Below are 15228 nucleotides of genomic sequence, written 5' to 3' on the forward strand. Positions count from 1 at the left end.
ATTCCAAGCCAACCAGTCTTGTTTTATCCTAAAATGCTGAGCTGTATCTTTTGAATTTGACTATTTGGTATAATGTTTCCAGGGGCTATAGTCCACACAGTTCACTATTTTTTACGAGGGAGGAGTGCAGAGAAAGGGACAACCAGGTGTTAGAGAAGCACGTGCACAAGTGCCGACAAGTTATTGATTCATCAACCTGTGCTGTGCTGTCTCCATCCTTTCTCGAACACCTGGCTGTCCCTTTCTCTGCACTCCTCCCTCGTGCAAAATGTTGAACTGTGTCAATATATAATTATGATAGTTTGTTGAACAACATTTTTAATTTTAGGACATAAATTCTGCAAACAAATCACAGAGTTGGTCTGATGTTTTGATTATGATCAGTGTTTCGTTGAGTATTATATGTTTATTAGTTTTCAAGTTAGATTGCAATTCATCGGTCCGCTTTTGAGCCAAACGGACTATAGATCCACTGACCTTTCACTCACCGTCCACTACACCATGGTGGTGGTCTACGCTTGTATATCAGTTGTATTACTTTACACATGTTAACAGGAAGGCATGAAAGGTAAAACCTGGATAATATTTACTCCATAAACTTGAATTGACTGATACTGGAGACCTCGAGGATAACTTACTGTTCTATGACCTTGTGTTGTTTAATATCTGGAACCAGAACAGGGGAGTGCATACCCAGATTTCCACAGGCACCTGAAACAGTTGAATGTCAGCATTTTGAAACATGGCTGCTCGTCCAATAGAATTTTCCCAGGTTACAGGGACCTGTTTTCCGAGTGAGTAAGGTTTTATGTCACTTTTAGCCATATTCTAACAATATTACAGTGAATGACACCAGAATTGTGCTTCACATATTGACACCATGCAGGGAATCAAAACCAGGTCTTTGGCATGACAGGTGAACACTTGTGTTGGGAATTGGTTAAAATCTCATAATTGATGATTGGTTCATTACTACTGATCAATCATCGAAAATAATTGGTTAGCATCATTTATGAAATTTGTTAATGCACATAAAAATAAGGAAAAAAACCCATGTAATTCTTTTGGGTTTTTTTGGCAAAATTTCATATCTTTAAAGGATGACTAGTATGTTAGGAACATAAATTTCTTGAAATCTTTAAGATAAATTCAATCATGACTTGAAACGAGCTTGTAGTGCTTCAAAAATATAACAGACAAAACCAACCATGTGAAAAATATTGTAAATGAAAACAAGTGTTCCAGAATTGTTTGTGTTCGATTATGAGAAATTATGATCGATTGCTTGGTCGTTTAGTCACTACGACCAATCTTCGATTATTTCAATTAATCGGACCACCACTAGTGAACACTTAAGCCATTACGCTAGAACCTAGGCTAGAATGTATCTTCAGCAACCCATGCATATCGTAAGGGGCAATTAACATGATCTGGAGGTCAACCTCGCTGACTTGGTTGACACATGTCATCGCATCCAAATGCGTAGGTTGATGCTTATGATGTTGATCACTAGATTGTCTGGGCCAGATTTGATTACCAATTCTTAACCAGGCATCACAACCGTCTGAGCTAGCTTACTGCCCAGCATAATACTAAATGCAAAATCTCATTGCCATGTGGCATTACAACAAGGTTATCTGGAAATAAATCTTAACACAGACTGGTTGATAGCAATAATTTGTCATATACTTTGAAGTTCACGTGAAACCAAGTGTCACTATTAACACGAGTGAGTGAGTTTTATGCCGCTTTTAGTAATGTTGCAGCGGGGAAACCAGAAATGGGCTTCACACATTGTACCCATGTGGGAAACAAACCCAGGTCTTCCATGTGACAAGTGAACACTTTAACCACTAGGCTACCCCATCGCCTCACAAGGTATCTGACGCAAGTATCCATCATGGCGTAGTGCAGATGTGATCTACTTACTGGCTGCATTAGTCTTGGTCTTGGTGAGAGGATCTCGGAGTAGTCGGACCAGGTGAGGAATGGCAGACTTTAACTTGGTGTACAGGTCCCCACTATGGTAAGCAGCATTACCGATAGCATAGCTGGCGCCCTGGAGGATGGTAATGATGCATAAGTGATCTGCATTTGTAACCAACTAGATACATCTGATAAAGGGACTTTTTGTGTCAAATATTAGCATATAAACATAGTGACAGACACAGGTAAAACGACAACTATGTAATTTTCTGAGTAATCTAGAGGGTAATATCTAAGTTAGAAAAGGATATAGTGCCGTGTAGGAGACCCAGGTGCTCTCCCAACCGTCCACTAGGGCGAAGAATGAGAGAGTGAGGAGCTGGGAGACGGGTGGCGCCGTTTCCCCGCCAAAACTGGGAAGGGAGATAACTCTTGGTGAGTAGTGATTTTACGTCTGCTTTTTTGAAGGGAGCTTCAAAAAGGGGATTCAAGTGTTCCACTAACGTTCGCAAGGAGAAAAAGACAAGCAAAAATACATGAGTCAGGATAAGGAAAAATAATTTATTACCATGCAACTGTCACATTGTGCATTTGACCAAAAATCAGACTGATTTAGGGCTACCTGTACCAGCACATGAATGTGTCGGGAATCTGTGAACAAGTGTTCCTTTGAGGGGTATGGAAGAAGTCTACTTCTTACACTTCTTGCTAGACGGATTAATTTATGTCTCACAAGATGGATTTAACTTAATATGAGATGGGTTTAACTTCTTATAAGATGGATTAAACCTTTTACAAGATGGATTTAAGTTTTTACATGATGGATATAACTTGTCAGAAGGATTAATTAAGTCCAACACGACCCAATTTAACTTCTTTAATGGATTTAACTTATTACAAGATGAATTTAACATCTTATGAGATGGATTAAAGTTCTTACTAGATGGGTTCTTCTTACCAGAAAGATTTTATTTTTTGAAAGATACATTGTACTTCTTACAAAATCAACTTTACTTCTTACAATTGCAATCAAATGCTTCTGCATATATGCAAATGTTCTTGGAGTGATCTACACTGTTTACCTTTCTGACATTAGAATCTTCATCTTGCAGTCGTGCTATCAACCCGGTCAGTATTTTATCCCTGAAAAAAGTAACCATGAACATTTCAATAAAAGTATACCACACTCTGACAAGAACACTACATCACTGATCTCATCCCTGTCTATGCAGAGCTACAGTCAAATCCCGATGAGTCGAATCGCTGGGGACCAAGTAATAAATTCGACTTATCGATGTATTCGAGACATAGGTATGTCTATGAGGGTAGAAAAAGTCCTAATTCCTCCAACTACACATTTGTTTATCCAGGGATACTCTACAACAGGGATAGGTTTTCAGTTGTCGCAACACTCAGCGTATGTAATCAGCTGTTGAAAGTAAACCAGGCTCAATCTTAAAAACTATGCTGCTGCCATATTGGCTACACTGGTCACGTGACGAGCCGAGGCATAGCTTAGGAGCTTTCCGAGGAGTGACCACTCCACCTCAGAGCTCCAGATAAGATTTAGCTCATGTGGGTACTGTACCCACTGTAATTGTTTGGAGTGGGTATATGAATGTTGAGTGGGTATTTCATTTTCCGTTACCCACTGCTTTCAAATAAGTGCGTATTTCAGTCATAGTACTCACCTAAGTATTAGTAGTCATTGAGTAAGTTTACTAAGCAGGTATGTACTGCCTTATCTAATCAAAACCAAGTTAAATATAATGGAAATGATTTCATAAAAAAGCACTCATCCTATACTGACAGTACAACACTTGTCCTATACTAACAGTACAACTTGATACCAATCGATGTCTTTTTCATTACGCAAGCGATTTTTATAAATATATTCCGTACGCATTTGTTATAAACTTTTTGCGTATCCAACATTTTAAATGCGTAATTGGTACGTAACAATTATTTTTCAATGTGTAATTTGAAATTTTCTATGCATATTTTACCCGGATACGCAGCTTATTTGGGCCTCTGCCCCCTTATATAGTCTCCCTGGTTTATCTAATGATTTCCATATCACTAATAGGGGCACCTTATCAGTTCCAGTCTGATTAGCACAGACAGTGATTTCCGTAAAATCACTAATCTGCCTTTTGAATTCACCCGTCAATGGCGGAAAGGTGTGAGCCGCGCTGGTTTGTTAATTGGATCAGTTTGCTACACCAATCAACTTCTCATTGACTGACTTCGGCTTATGTATACAAGATTGCTGTTGTTTGAATCTCAAGGGACCAAATTTCCTTCTCGAGTCATCGTGTGTATTTATGAGACGAATTCGTGTAACCGGTATTCAAATGATGACGACTATAACAGGGAATGGTCGGGACCGACAGGTACTTCGAGTTATGCAAAATATTCGAGACGCCGGCATTCGACTCATCGGGATTTGACTGTATAAGTAGAAGTTAAGAGTGTGTGGGTTGGTTTTAATGCTGCTTGGATTAGTATTTTATTAGTGTGTCAGTTTAATGTGGCAGAAAAAGTTGAGTACCTTGTTGAAACATTATAAAGGAATTTATAGAATATATATAATTCAGACTTTCGAAATGTGAAAAGAATGGGTATAGTGTACATTCATTTGTGCTTAGCACACTTGCGAACTATCGTGACAAAGACACCCTTAAATGTAGAGGGTTATAGTGAAATTACTATTCCCTGTTGATAACATATGACTTGTTCCGCCGGATATTGGAAAAGAATTTTTCCAACAGACAAAAAAACTTTCCGTAAGTTGGCATGTTGACTTTTTAGCAGCAAGATAAACATGTTCGCAGTACAGCAATGGTGATTCACAACACCTTGTACTATAGTATGATCTTTAATATGCATCGCAGCTTATCCTCTCATCAGACTTTTTAAAATGCTGCACTCAGCAGAATGAGGTGAGGTGAAATTTGGTTTAACGTCGTGCTTGAGAATATTTCGCTCATATGACGACGTGCATGCATGTGTATGTGTACGTGCGGCTGCTTGTACTAGTCAAGACTTAAGCTGGTTTTATAGTGCTAGCCCACTGAGATACCACGCCGCAGTGAAGCATGAATACCCCACTCAGACACATTATACTGACTCCGAGCCGACCAGTCCTTGTTGTACCCATTAATGCCGAGAGCCAGGCAGGGACCAACAAGTACCATATTTTAATGTCTTTTGGTATGACGTGGTCGGGGAATCAGCAGAATGACAGCTCAGGGGGCCATAAAGGGGAACAGACTACTTCTTTATTGCAAGAGATGAAAATGATGCTTGATTTGCTTCTATATGACGGTGTTAGAATCTACTGGTGTTCCGAAACGTTGCATCTATTGCAGTAAAGAAGTTGTCTATCCATAAAAACTGTTCCTCTTCATCATATCAGTTTCTAAATGCCACTTTAAAGAGTGGACCAGACAATCTGGTGATTGACATTGATCTATGATGACAGGCATCAGTTCAGTCATCAATCCCTTTAATTGACTCTTACAACTAGCCAGGGCTGCTGAAGACCAATTCTAACTGGAGGTACTACAGACTCACCTTTGTTTGAGGACAGGGTACATTTGTGCATCGTGTTTCATCAGATTACCCAGCAAGCTACATGTCCGTGATCGGACCGCTGTGGACACATTGGTTATCATCTTGACCAGAGGTTCGTAGTCACCTGATGTAAAGAGGAACCATGTGAGTGAACTTTATGCCTGTTTACATGGCAATCTAATTCACACAAACCATTAGACTGACTGACTGAGTTTGGTTTTACGCCGCTTTTAGCAATATTCCAGCAACATCACGGCGGGGACACCAGAAATGGGCTTCACACATTGTACCTATGTGGGGATTCAAACCCGGGTCTTCGGTGTGACGAGCCAATGCTTTAACCACTAGGCTACTCCACCGCCCCAAACCATTAGAACAACATTTAGTACTTTTTCAGGGCAATAACACTGATATGCTTTCAATACATGTATTGAAATCTTCATCTGATCAGTACTCCAGTTTTACAGCAAAAAACACCACAAACGTTCCACACATCAATGTTTTCACACATAATTTGATTAAGTTGTAGGCTACACATAAGAGATAAGAGACGGGCGGTGGGGTAACCTAGTGGTTAAAGCGTTGGCTCGTCATGCCGAAGACCCGGGTTCAAATCCCCACATGGGTACAATGTGTGAAGCCAATTTCTGGTGTCCGCCGCCGTGATGTTGCTAGAATATTGCTAAAAGCGGCGTAAAACCAAACTCAGTCAGTCAGTCAGTGATAAGAGACAAGTTAAATGAATACCATTCACATGACATAATTATCTGGACCTTTTAAGGCATATCCAAATTTATGGCGTTCTGAAGGAAAAGTTGCCAAGTCTAGTCCTTTAAAGCCAGTGTTTTGCCTTGTTCGTGATATGTCAGCTAATTGTTTGGGATAATCAAAACAGTTTTGACAGGCATAAACCTAGACGATTGCTCTTGATGACTGAACTAAGGTAAACTACATTTATAACAAGTACACTTACAATGAACTGATGGATTTATCAGACTTCTTCTTGTCCCACCAGTTGCTCTATATTCAGTAGTCAAAATTTGCATAAAGAAAATTCGCGGTCTCTTTGAATTCATTATAACCACAGTTTACAGAAATTTCAATGCTAGATGCTTTCAGTAACCTGTTAAAATGAAACACAAGCCATTCAACCTGCAGCAGAGTCTCAGTGTAAAGAGTCAGTACGCCATGATGCTCACCTTTATTGCCCAGAAAGACTGACTTGACGAGGGTGAGGTGTTGCGGAGACATTCGGACCAGGTGGCTGCAGATGGTGAGGGTGTCACAGACGATGGAGATGGGCTGGTCTTCTTGGATTAGCGTCACCAGGAAGGGCACAGCCTGTAGAGGGGAGACAACTCTGCTATGTAATTTGAGTCAGACGCATTGGGGGACCTGCTAGTCACCTGTGCTAAACTTGAGGGGAGACAACTCTGCTATATAATTTGAGTCAGACGCATTGGGGGACCTGCTAGTCACCTGTGCTAAACTTGAGGGGAGACAACTCTGCTATGTAATTTGAGTCAGACACATAGGGGCACATGCTAGTCACCTGTGCTAAACTTCAAACTTGAAGTTTATGATTCCAAACCTGAATCCTTGTGAACTGATATATGCCAGGGGTGTAGCTACCATTATAAAAAAAGCCCGGGCTTACCCATGATTGTTGCTAAAAAGGTTGGGCAAGCTTTGCAACCTATGGGGCTTACACACAAGAAAATGGCTTGCTATGTGCCTGTATGCCTGGCAAAAATTCTGCTTGTCAATACTTGTACATGAAAATATTTAATAAACCCAGCTTTAGTAAAATTTAGATTATTTGACTGTCATAACTTTGGGGGACACTTTAACAAAATATGGCATGATTTGAAGTTGTCAAACAGGCTATTTTCTGCCTATCTGTGAAGAAAACATATGAATGAGAGAATATGCTTTTGTCATTTTTAGCAATATCCCAGCAATATCATGGCAGGGGACATCAGAAATGGGCTTAACAAATTGTACTCACATGGGGCTGACTGACTGACTGAGTATGGTTTTGCGCCGTTTTTAGCAATATTCCAGCAACATCACGGCGGGGGACACCAGAAATGGGCTTCACAAGTTGTACCCATGTGGGGAATCGAACCCAGGCCTTCGGCGTGACGAGCGAACGCTTTAATCACTAGGCTACCCCACCGCCCCTGTACTCACATGGGGAATAGAACCAGGTTTTCAGCGTGACTAGTGAACGCTGTACCAATAGGCTTACCCCACCCCACCAATAAAACAGCTAAGTAGCCACTTATACAAATGAATTAATTCAGATAGATGCAAATGAAACCAGTTATTCCATGTCTGCACAGGAAACTGACCTTTTCCTCCTTAACAGCTGAAGCAAACTGTTCCACAAAGATTCTGTTGGCGAGCACAAGTCTGGCAATGAGACCCAAGGGGGTCTCGAGGTTCTCCTTGGTCAGGTAACAGGTACAGCCGGCCACCAGGCGAGGCAGGAGGTCACATGTGTAGAGGCAACTATATCAGATATACATGTGTTACTTCACAAGTGTGGAGGTCACTGCATCAGATACATGTGTTACTTCACAAGTGTGGAGGTCACTGCATCAGATACATGTGTTACTTCACAAGTGTGGAGGTCAAAAGTGGGTCACTGCATCAGATACATGTGTTACTTCACAAGTGAGGAGGTCACTGCATCAGATACATGTGTTACTTCACAAGTGAGGAGGTCACTGCATCAGATACATGTGTTACTTCACAAGTGTGGAGGTCACTGCATCAGATACATGTGTTACTTCACAAGTGTGGAGGTCACTGCATCAGATACATGTGTTACTTTGCAAGTGAGGAGGTCACTGCATCAGATACATGTGTTACTTCACAAGTGAGGAGGTCACTGCATCAGATACATGTGTTACTTCACAAGTGAGGAGGTCACTGCATCAGATACATGTGTTACTTCACAAGTGTGGAGGTCACTGCATCAGATACATGTGTTACTTCACAAGTGAGGAGGTCACTGCATCAGATACATGTGTTACTTTGCAAGTGTGGAGGTCAAAAGTGTAGAGGTCACTGCCTGAGATAAACATGTTACTTTACAAGTAAGGAGGTCAAAAGAGTAGAGGTCACTGCCTGAGATACACATGTTACTTTACAAGTGAAGAGGTCACAAATGTTGACTGACTGACTGAGTTTAGTTACTTCACAGAGTTTTAGTCAATATATCAGATACAATATCACTTTGCAAGTGAGGAGGGACACCAGAAATGGGCTTCACACATTGTGCCATTATGTGGGAATCGAACCCGGTCTACAAGTGAAGAGGTCAACGTGTTTAACCACTAGGATACCCTACCGCCCCAACAAATGTTGAGGTTACTGCCTGCGATAAACATGTTACTTTACAAGTAAGAGGTCAAAAGTATAGAGGTCACTGCCTGAGATACACACATTACTTTACAAGTGAAGAGGTCACAAATGTTGAGGTTACTGCCTGCGATAAACACTTTACTTTACAAATGAGGATGCCACAAGCGTAAAGTTCACTGCCTGATATATACCAGTGTTCACGAATAGCGTCTGACTCTCTGACAAATCTGGCAGATTCGCAAACGGTCCGATAGAAGTCTAGAACTCGCTGGCCCCAGTGTCTGACTGTATATTTCTCAATGACTTTGACTGAAGTTGTTATATGTAACATGTGACACTTGTTTGCTGTTTTTTAATATTATGTATATTAATAATTTTAATGCTAATTACTTCAAAATGTTACCAGCCCAAAATGAATTTAACCAGACCAGACACCAAGATTTATGAAACATCTAAAATTTTTACCAGACCATCAAACTGGTTAGCTGTAAATCTAGACCGTCCGTCAGAAATCTAGCCCGTCTCGGGCGGTCGGACAGGCCTTATTTCATACACTGCTAATTATAGAAATGTTAAATCTGAAATGTGTGTTTAATTTTATTCTATGGGTCCTGTGAATTTTCAATGGGTCAGACAGACATCTGAAACTTACAGGACCCAATGCCTTGTTACTTTGAAACACCATTCGTGAACACTGATATACACATTACTTCACACGTGAGGTCACATATGTAACTTGTCATCATAGAGACAGTATTTCTGACTTACTGTTGTATCTCTGCAAGAAGTTCCTCATTGGCATCCACAGCGAAGGGGAAACAGCATAGCTGTGTGATCTCCAACAGCATGTCAACAGCAAGCTGTTTGCCTTCAGAACCAAAACTGGAAAAAAGTAGGCTGACATGGAACGGAAAGACTTTGTGTCATATTTGTCAGATAATTGTGTCCTTCCTCAACACAAGCCTCACTCCTCAGTTCTTTTCCATAAACACGTTATATTTGGGATTACACTTTCTCAGTAAGGTAAAGATTCTAGTACTTCTGTTAGGTGGAGTCCCTTCCAGGATTCGACCCCACTAGCGGTGGCTGAGTGGGTTAGATGGCTTACTTTGTGCACAGGAGATTAGGTGCCTGGTTTGACTCCTTTAAGGGATTCAATTCAACAAAAGTACTAGAATCTGTACTTGACTGAGGAATTGAAATCTCATGTATAATGTGTTACATTTTATCACTTTCTAAGTGACACTGTGTATTCATCCCTTCCCAATGTTTGACAAATATTAATTGTACTCTTGTATCTGTTAGGCCATGTTACAACTAATATTGAATCTGGGTTGAGAATGGGGTTTTAAAAACAAAAATTTAATGTTTGCAGCAGTCTTTGAGCATGATATGATTTATGTGTATACAGTGACGCCAAAAATGATCCCTGACATCATAAAATCCACACAATTCTTTCAAAATTCTCCCCAATGAATCCTGCAACATTCAGGGTTTACTTACTCAGATGCAACCAAGGCTAGGAACTCCTTGTGTAGCACGTGGACCAGCGTAAGCATCACTACGCTGTCTGATGCAGCCAGGTTCGGTATACACTGGTACGTCTCCTGAAAACAAAGGCATACATTATCAGGTCTTGTTTCTTGTTTAATTCAGTATTCAGCCATAATATACTATTCACACTTTGCTAAGGATCAAATCATTGATTCAACAAAACTATGATGTGGGGTCTAATTTGGTTGGCCTATTGTAAGCATGGATCCACGTTTTCAGTAAGTCTGCATCTTGTTGATCCCATACCTGCTATTGACAGGTGCTGTGTACTTGTCAATGACCCGTGCCATGATTTGCAAAATGGTTGATTGGTGCCATGAAAACCATTTTTATGGTTACTCATGTATCAGTGCATACGGTTAGCTTATAGTGGCTTTTCTCCTAAAGATGTGTTACCACATCATTATTTATCCAGTTTTAAATGGATACAATTTTGAATCATAAGTCTAAAAGTTGGGATTTTTTGTGATCCTTAGCAAAGTGTGAGTAGTATATGTCAGCTTAAATAAGCCAATTCTAATCTGGAATCTACCTGGTATTCATATTGTCATGCAATATAGAAACTATATAACGGTGGTCACTACACAATCAAGTTGTACCAGACAATCCAGTTACCAACAGCATGAGCATCGATCTACGCAATTGGGATACAATGACATTTGTCAACCAAGTCAGCGAAGCCTAGTCAGTTCATCCTGCTGTAGATATGAAGGATATAACACGTGTATGTTACCTTGGCAAAGACTGACACTGCCATCTGCAGTGCTGCCATGAGTCCTTGGGGGGACACAAGGCCCCAGTTTGGGGGGACAAACCCCGGTGCCGAGTCTCCATCAGCCTCGATGTCGTGTATCGGCATGTTGGTCTCTGGGTTGTGCACCTGAAGGGCCTGGGCCACTCGGTGCCATAGCGTCCCCCAGATCCCACTCTCTATATACAGCTGGGCCACGGGTACGTCCGACTGAAACAACAAGGTGAGGTGAGGTGAGACATTTTCCCCAGATCCCACTCTCTATGTACAGCTGGGCCACGGGTACGTCCGACTGAAACAACAAAGTGAGGTGAGGTGAGGTGAGACAGTGTCCCCAAGATCCCACTCTCTATATACAGCTGGGCCACGGGTACGTCCGACTGAAACAACAAAGTGAGGTGAGGTGAGACAGTGTCCCCAAGATCCCACTCTCTATATACAGCTGGGCCACGGGTACGTCCGACTGAAACAACAAGGTGAGGTGAGGTGAGACATTTTCCCCCAGATCCCACTCTCTATGTACAGCTGGGACACGGGTGCGTCCGACTGAAACAACAAAGTGAGGTGAGGTGAGGTGAGACAGTGTCCCCCAGATCCCACTCTCTATATACAGCTGGGCCACGGGTACGTCCGACTGAAACAACAAAGTGAGGTGAGGTGAGACAGTGTCCCCAAGATCCCACTCTCTATATACAGCTGGGCCACGGGTACGTCCGACTGAAACAACAAGGTGAGGTGAGGTGAGACATTTTCCCCCAGATCCCACTCTCTATGTACAGCTGGGCCACGGGTACGTCCGACTGAAACAACAAAGTGAGGTGAGGTGAGGTGAGACAGTGTCCCCCAGATCCCACTCTCTATATACAGCTGGGCCACGGGTACGTCCGACTGAAACAACAAAGTGAGGTGAAGGTGAGACAGTGTCCCAAGATCCCACTCTCTATATACAGCTGGGCCACGGGTACGTCCGACTGAAACAACAAGGTGAGGTGAGGTGAGACATTTTCCCCCAGATCCCACTCTCTATGTACAGCTGGGCCACGGGTACGTCCGACTGAAACAACAAAGTGAGGTGAGGTGAGGTGAGACAGTGTCCCCCAGATCCCACTCTCTATATACAGCTGGGCCACGGGTACGTCCGACTGAAACAACAAAGTGAGGTGAGGTGAGACAGTGTCCCAAAGATACCACTCTCTATATACAGCTGGGCCACGGGTACGTCTGACTGAAATAACAAGGTGAGGTAAGGTGAGACAATTTCCCCAGATCCCACTCCCTATATACAGCTGGGCCACGGGTACGTCCGACTGAAACAACAAAGTGAGGTGAGGTGAGGTGAAGTGAGGTGAGACAGTCTCCCCCAAATCCCACTCTCTATATACAGCTGGGCCACGGGTACATCCGACTGAAACAACATGGTGAGGTGAGGTGAGGTGAGGCGAGGTGAAATGGGGTTTAACATTACATTCAAAATTACTTCACTTATATACCGTAGTGAAATATGCAGATAATATGAATGTGTTCTTGTGTGTTTGTTGGTGTGTCTGTGTCTGTTGTGCTGGTTAGAATTATGCCACTTTTGTTGTGCTAGTCTGCTGAGATCCCATACCAGTTCATCATGGATAACCCATCTCATGGCTATTGTTGGAAAGCAAGTAAATGCATCAACAGTTTTAAAATGGGGAAATAATTCAACTGGGACACGCTTTTAGGGGATTTATCAACCTAGTTGAACAACAATTACAGTTTTCCTGTTTTATTACAGACACTATTAGCATGAACAGATTGATGCCTGTCCCTGTCCCTTCATTAACTCGCCCTCTCTAGTAAACGTCAGTACATCTCAGGATACAGAGCACAACAGTTTCCAAAACATTGTTCTGAGTTTATGCAATCAAATAATATCACCTGAAGAGTTCTCTCCAGTATTCAGTACACTTGTCTGGTGTTTGTATTGTTTCAACTGGTCATGGTTACTACATTTCTTGTACAAAGGTTGCTTGCTATCTACTTACTCTATGTCTTCAGAGATTCTGAATATGAATACACATATTTGGAGCTTCACTGAAAGATTAACATAAAATTGAAATAATGACATAGCCTCCTGGGATATTTGTCCAGTAATACTTTCAGGGAGGGGAATTCTTGGGGCAGTTCTGCTACTTATTTGGCACAGCAGTGACGGATGACCCACCTGAGCTAGGAGTTCACACAGCAGCAGCAACAGGCCGTCAAGGACACCGTAGTCAAATGGGCATCGCACACAGATCTAGTGGGACACAGAAGCATAAATGTGATGAAGAATCAACTCATAGAAAATATACAGAAAAGATAATTCAGAGAGTGCTCTTGGTAATCTACAAATGCATGGTAATATTGTCTGTGAGTGATATCTCTTCGCCATGCACTAAATCACATCATCTTTTACCATGGCAATACATTTTGCAGCTATGGTTAACCTTGAACTCTGTGTTCACAAAAGTCAAAGCAGTATGGTAAGACTCACATGCACACACTTGTCAACATTACTAATATCATGTTTCAAGATTTACTGCATGGAAACTTGAAATAGCCTGTAGTGTATGCTGGATATATTTTCAAATGAACTACAGTGGAATCTGTCAAATCGAGAAACCGTTTTCTCCATAATGCGGACTACTCTCTGAGTCCCGGCAAAATTGTTCTTAATTTATCATTAAAGCTTGTTTTATAATCCGGAATCTCTCAATTACGGAGTACGGACTAAAATAACAGTTCCGCAATCAACTTAGGAGAACAATGCTGTGTAATCCGGACGTAGCTGACTAAAATAACAGTCCTTTGAATATACATCTCCATTACTTCTGTTCTTAATGGTTAATTAATTCTATAAACACACATTATTCAATGTTATAAGATTAACTCAGCATATGCTCTAGTCATTGCTGTCGAGGATCGAGGATAATGAAAATGTCGGTGAACTGTGCAAGACTGTGACTGCGTTGGATGCAACATTGTCTGGCATGAGACGATATATTCAACAATTCTTAAGTGCTTCCAGAAATGTGGATCTCCTACTGCCCAAGAAACTGAAGACGAGAATCTACCAATAGCAAAGTCCTTAACAAAGGGAGGTAACTCATCATGGCAGTGTTTATGGTGACGGACAAAAGTTGACAAATCCAGATGGCTTAATAATCCGGACAAATGAATCGGTCCCAGACAAGTCCATAATAAACAGATTCCACTGTATGTTAAGCACTGGATCTGGTCACTGGAGTTAACGGTTCTGACTATACCTCACAGGCTGACAAGCCTAGTTACCACTGGCTCCACCTTACTCTGTAAGGCAACAAACTATAGTTGCCTTGGTCATTGCTCAACTACTGGCCCAAACCTCTCACCTGAGCTAGGTCTGTGAAGACTGACAGACAGGCCTGGAGCATGTCCTCGGGCTGTACCTCCACAGACACTCCACAGTACACCATCTGACTGAACAACAGCGCTGCCGCAGCCTACAAACAAACAGTTAAGGGTCAGTATGAATCTCTGGTGAGTAGCTGGTTAGACCTCATCATTAACATATGGAGGTGAGTGAGTGAGTGAGTGAGTGAGTGAGTGAGTGAGTGAGTGAGTGAGTGAGTGAGGTTTAAGGCTGCTTCAACAGTAGTTCATTTATCTCATAACATGTCAGGAGGTTAAGAGTACTTCATTGTCATGGTAATACAATCATGAACATATTCTTGACTATCCTTTTGTTAAAGGGGTGGTGGGGTAGCCCAGTGGTTAAGGCGTTTGCTCGTCACGTCGAACACCCGGGTTTGGGCACATTGAGTGAAGCCCATTTGTGGTGTCCCCCGCCGTGATATTGCTGGAATATTGCCACAAGCGGCGTCAAACTAAACTCACTCACTCACTCTCTTTTGTCAAATGTGTCCAGCAAATTCAATTGCTGAAGATATAAGTTGGATAAACTGTCCCAACTGGAACAGGTCTTACAGGTTAGCAAATTAGTGAAACCAAAGAGTATGGGTATGGTGTTGAGGAACCATGAGTGAATCATAAGCCTG

At 41.9% G+C, this 15228-nt stretch overlaps 1 protein-coding gene across 3 annotated transcripts in view; it reads right to left on the reverse strand.

Annotated features, from left to right (window-relative positions):
* The window catches only part of LOC124265316 (serine/threonine-protein kinase 36-like), a 60021-nt gene that overhangs the window by 4247 nt on the left and 40546 nt on the right, over positions 1-15228 (reverse strand). For all 3 annotated transcript variants that reach the window (XM_046700108.1, XM_046700109.1, XM_046700107.1), the window contains 11 exons: positions 14563-14673; positions 13374-13448; positions 11162-11389; positions 10378-10481; positions 9643-9756; positions 7857-8016; positions 6702-6843; positions 5503-5626; positions 3009-3069; positions 1930-2059; positions 639-711 (listed from right to left, as the gene is read on the reverse strand). In XM_046700108.1, the coding sequence (XP_046556064.1) occupies positions 639-711; positions 1930-2059; positions 3009-3069; positions 5503-5626; positions 6702-6843; positions 7857-8016; positions 9643-9756; positions 10378-10481; positions 11162-11389; positions 13374-13448; positions 14563-14673 (1322 nt within the window). The remainder of the gene's footprint in view (positions 1-638; positions 712-1929; positions 2060-3008; positions 3070-5502; positions 5627-6701; positions 6844-7856; positions 8017-9642; positions 9757-10377; positions 10482-11161; positions 11390-13373; positions 13449-14562; positions 14674-15228) is intronic.

This window comes from Haliotis rubra, unplaced genomic scaffold, assembly GCF_003918875.1.
Source record: "Haliotis rubra isolate DU_JTF1 unplaced genomic scaffold, ASM391887v1 Scf970, whole genome shotgun sequence".
Classification (NCBI taxonomy): domain Eukaryota; kingdom Metazoa; phylum Mollusca; class Gastropoda; order Lepetellida; family Haliotidae; genus Haliotis; species Haliotis rubra.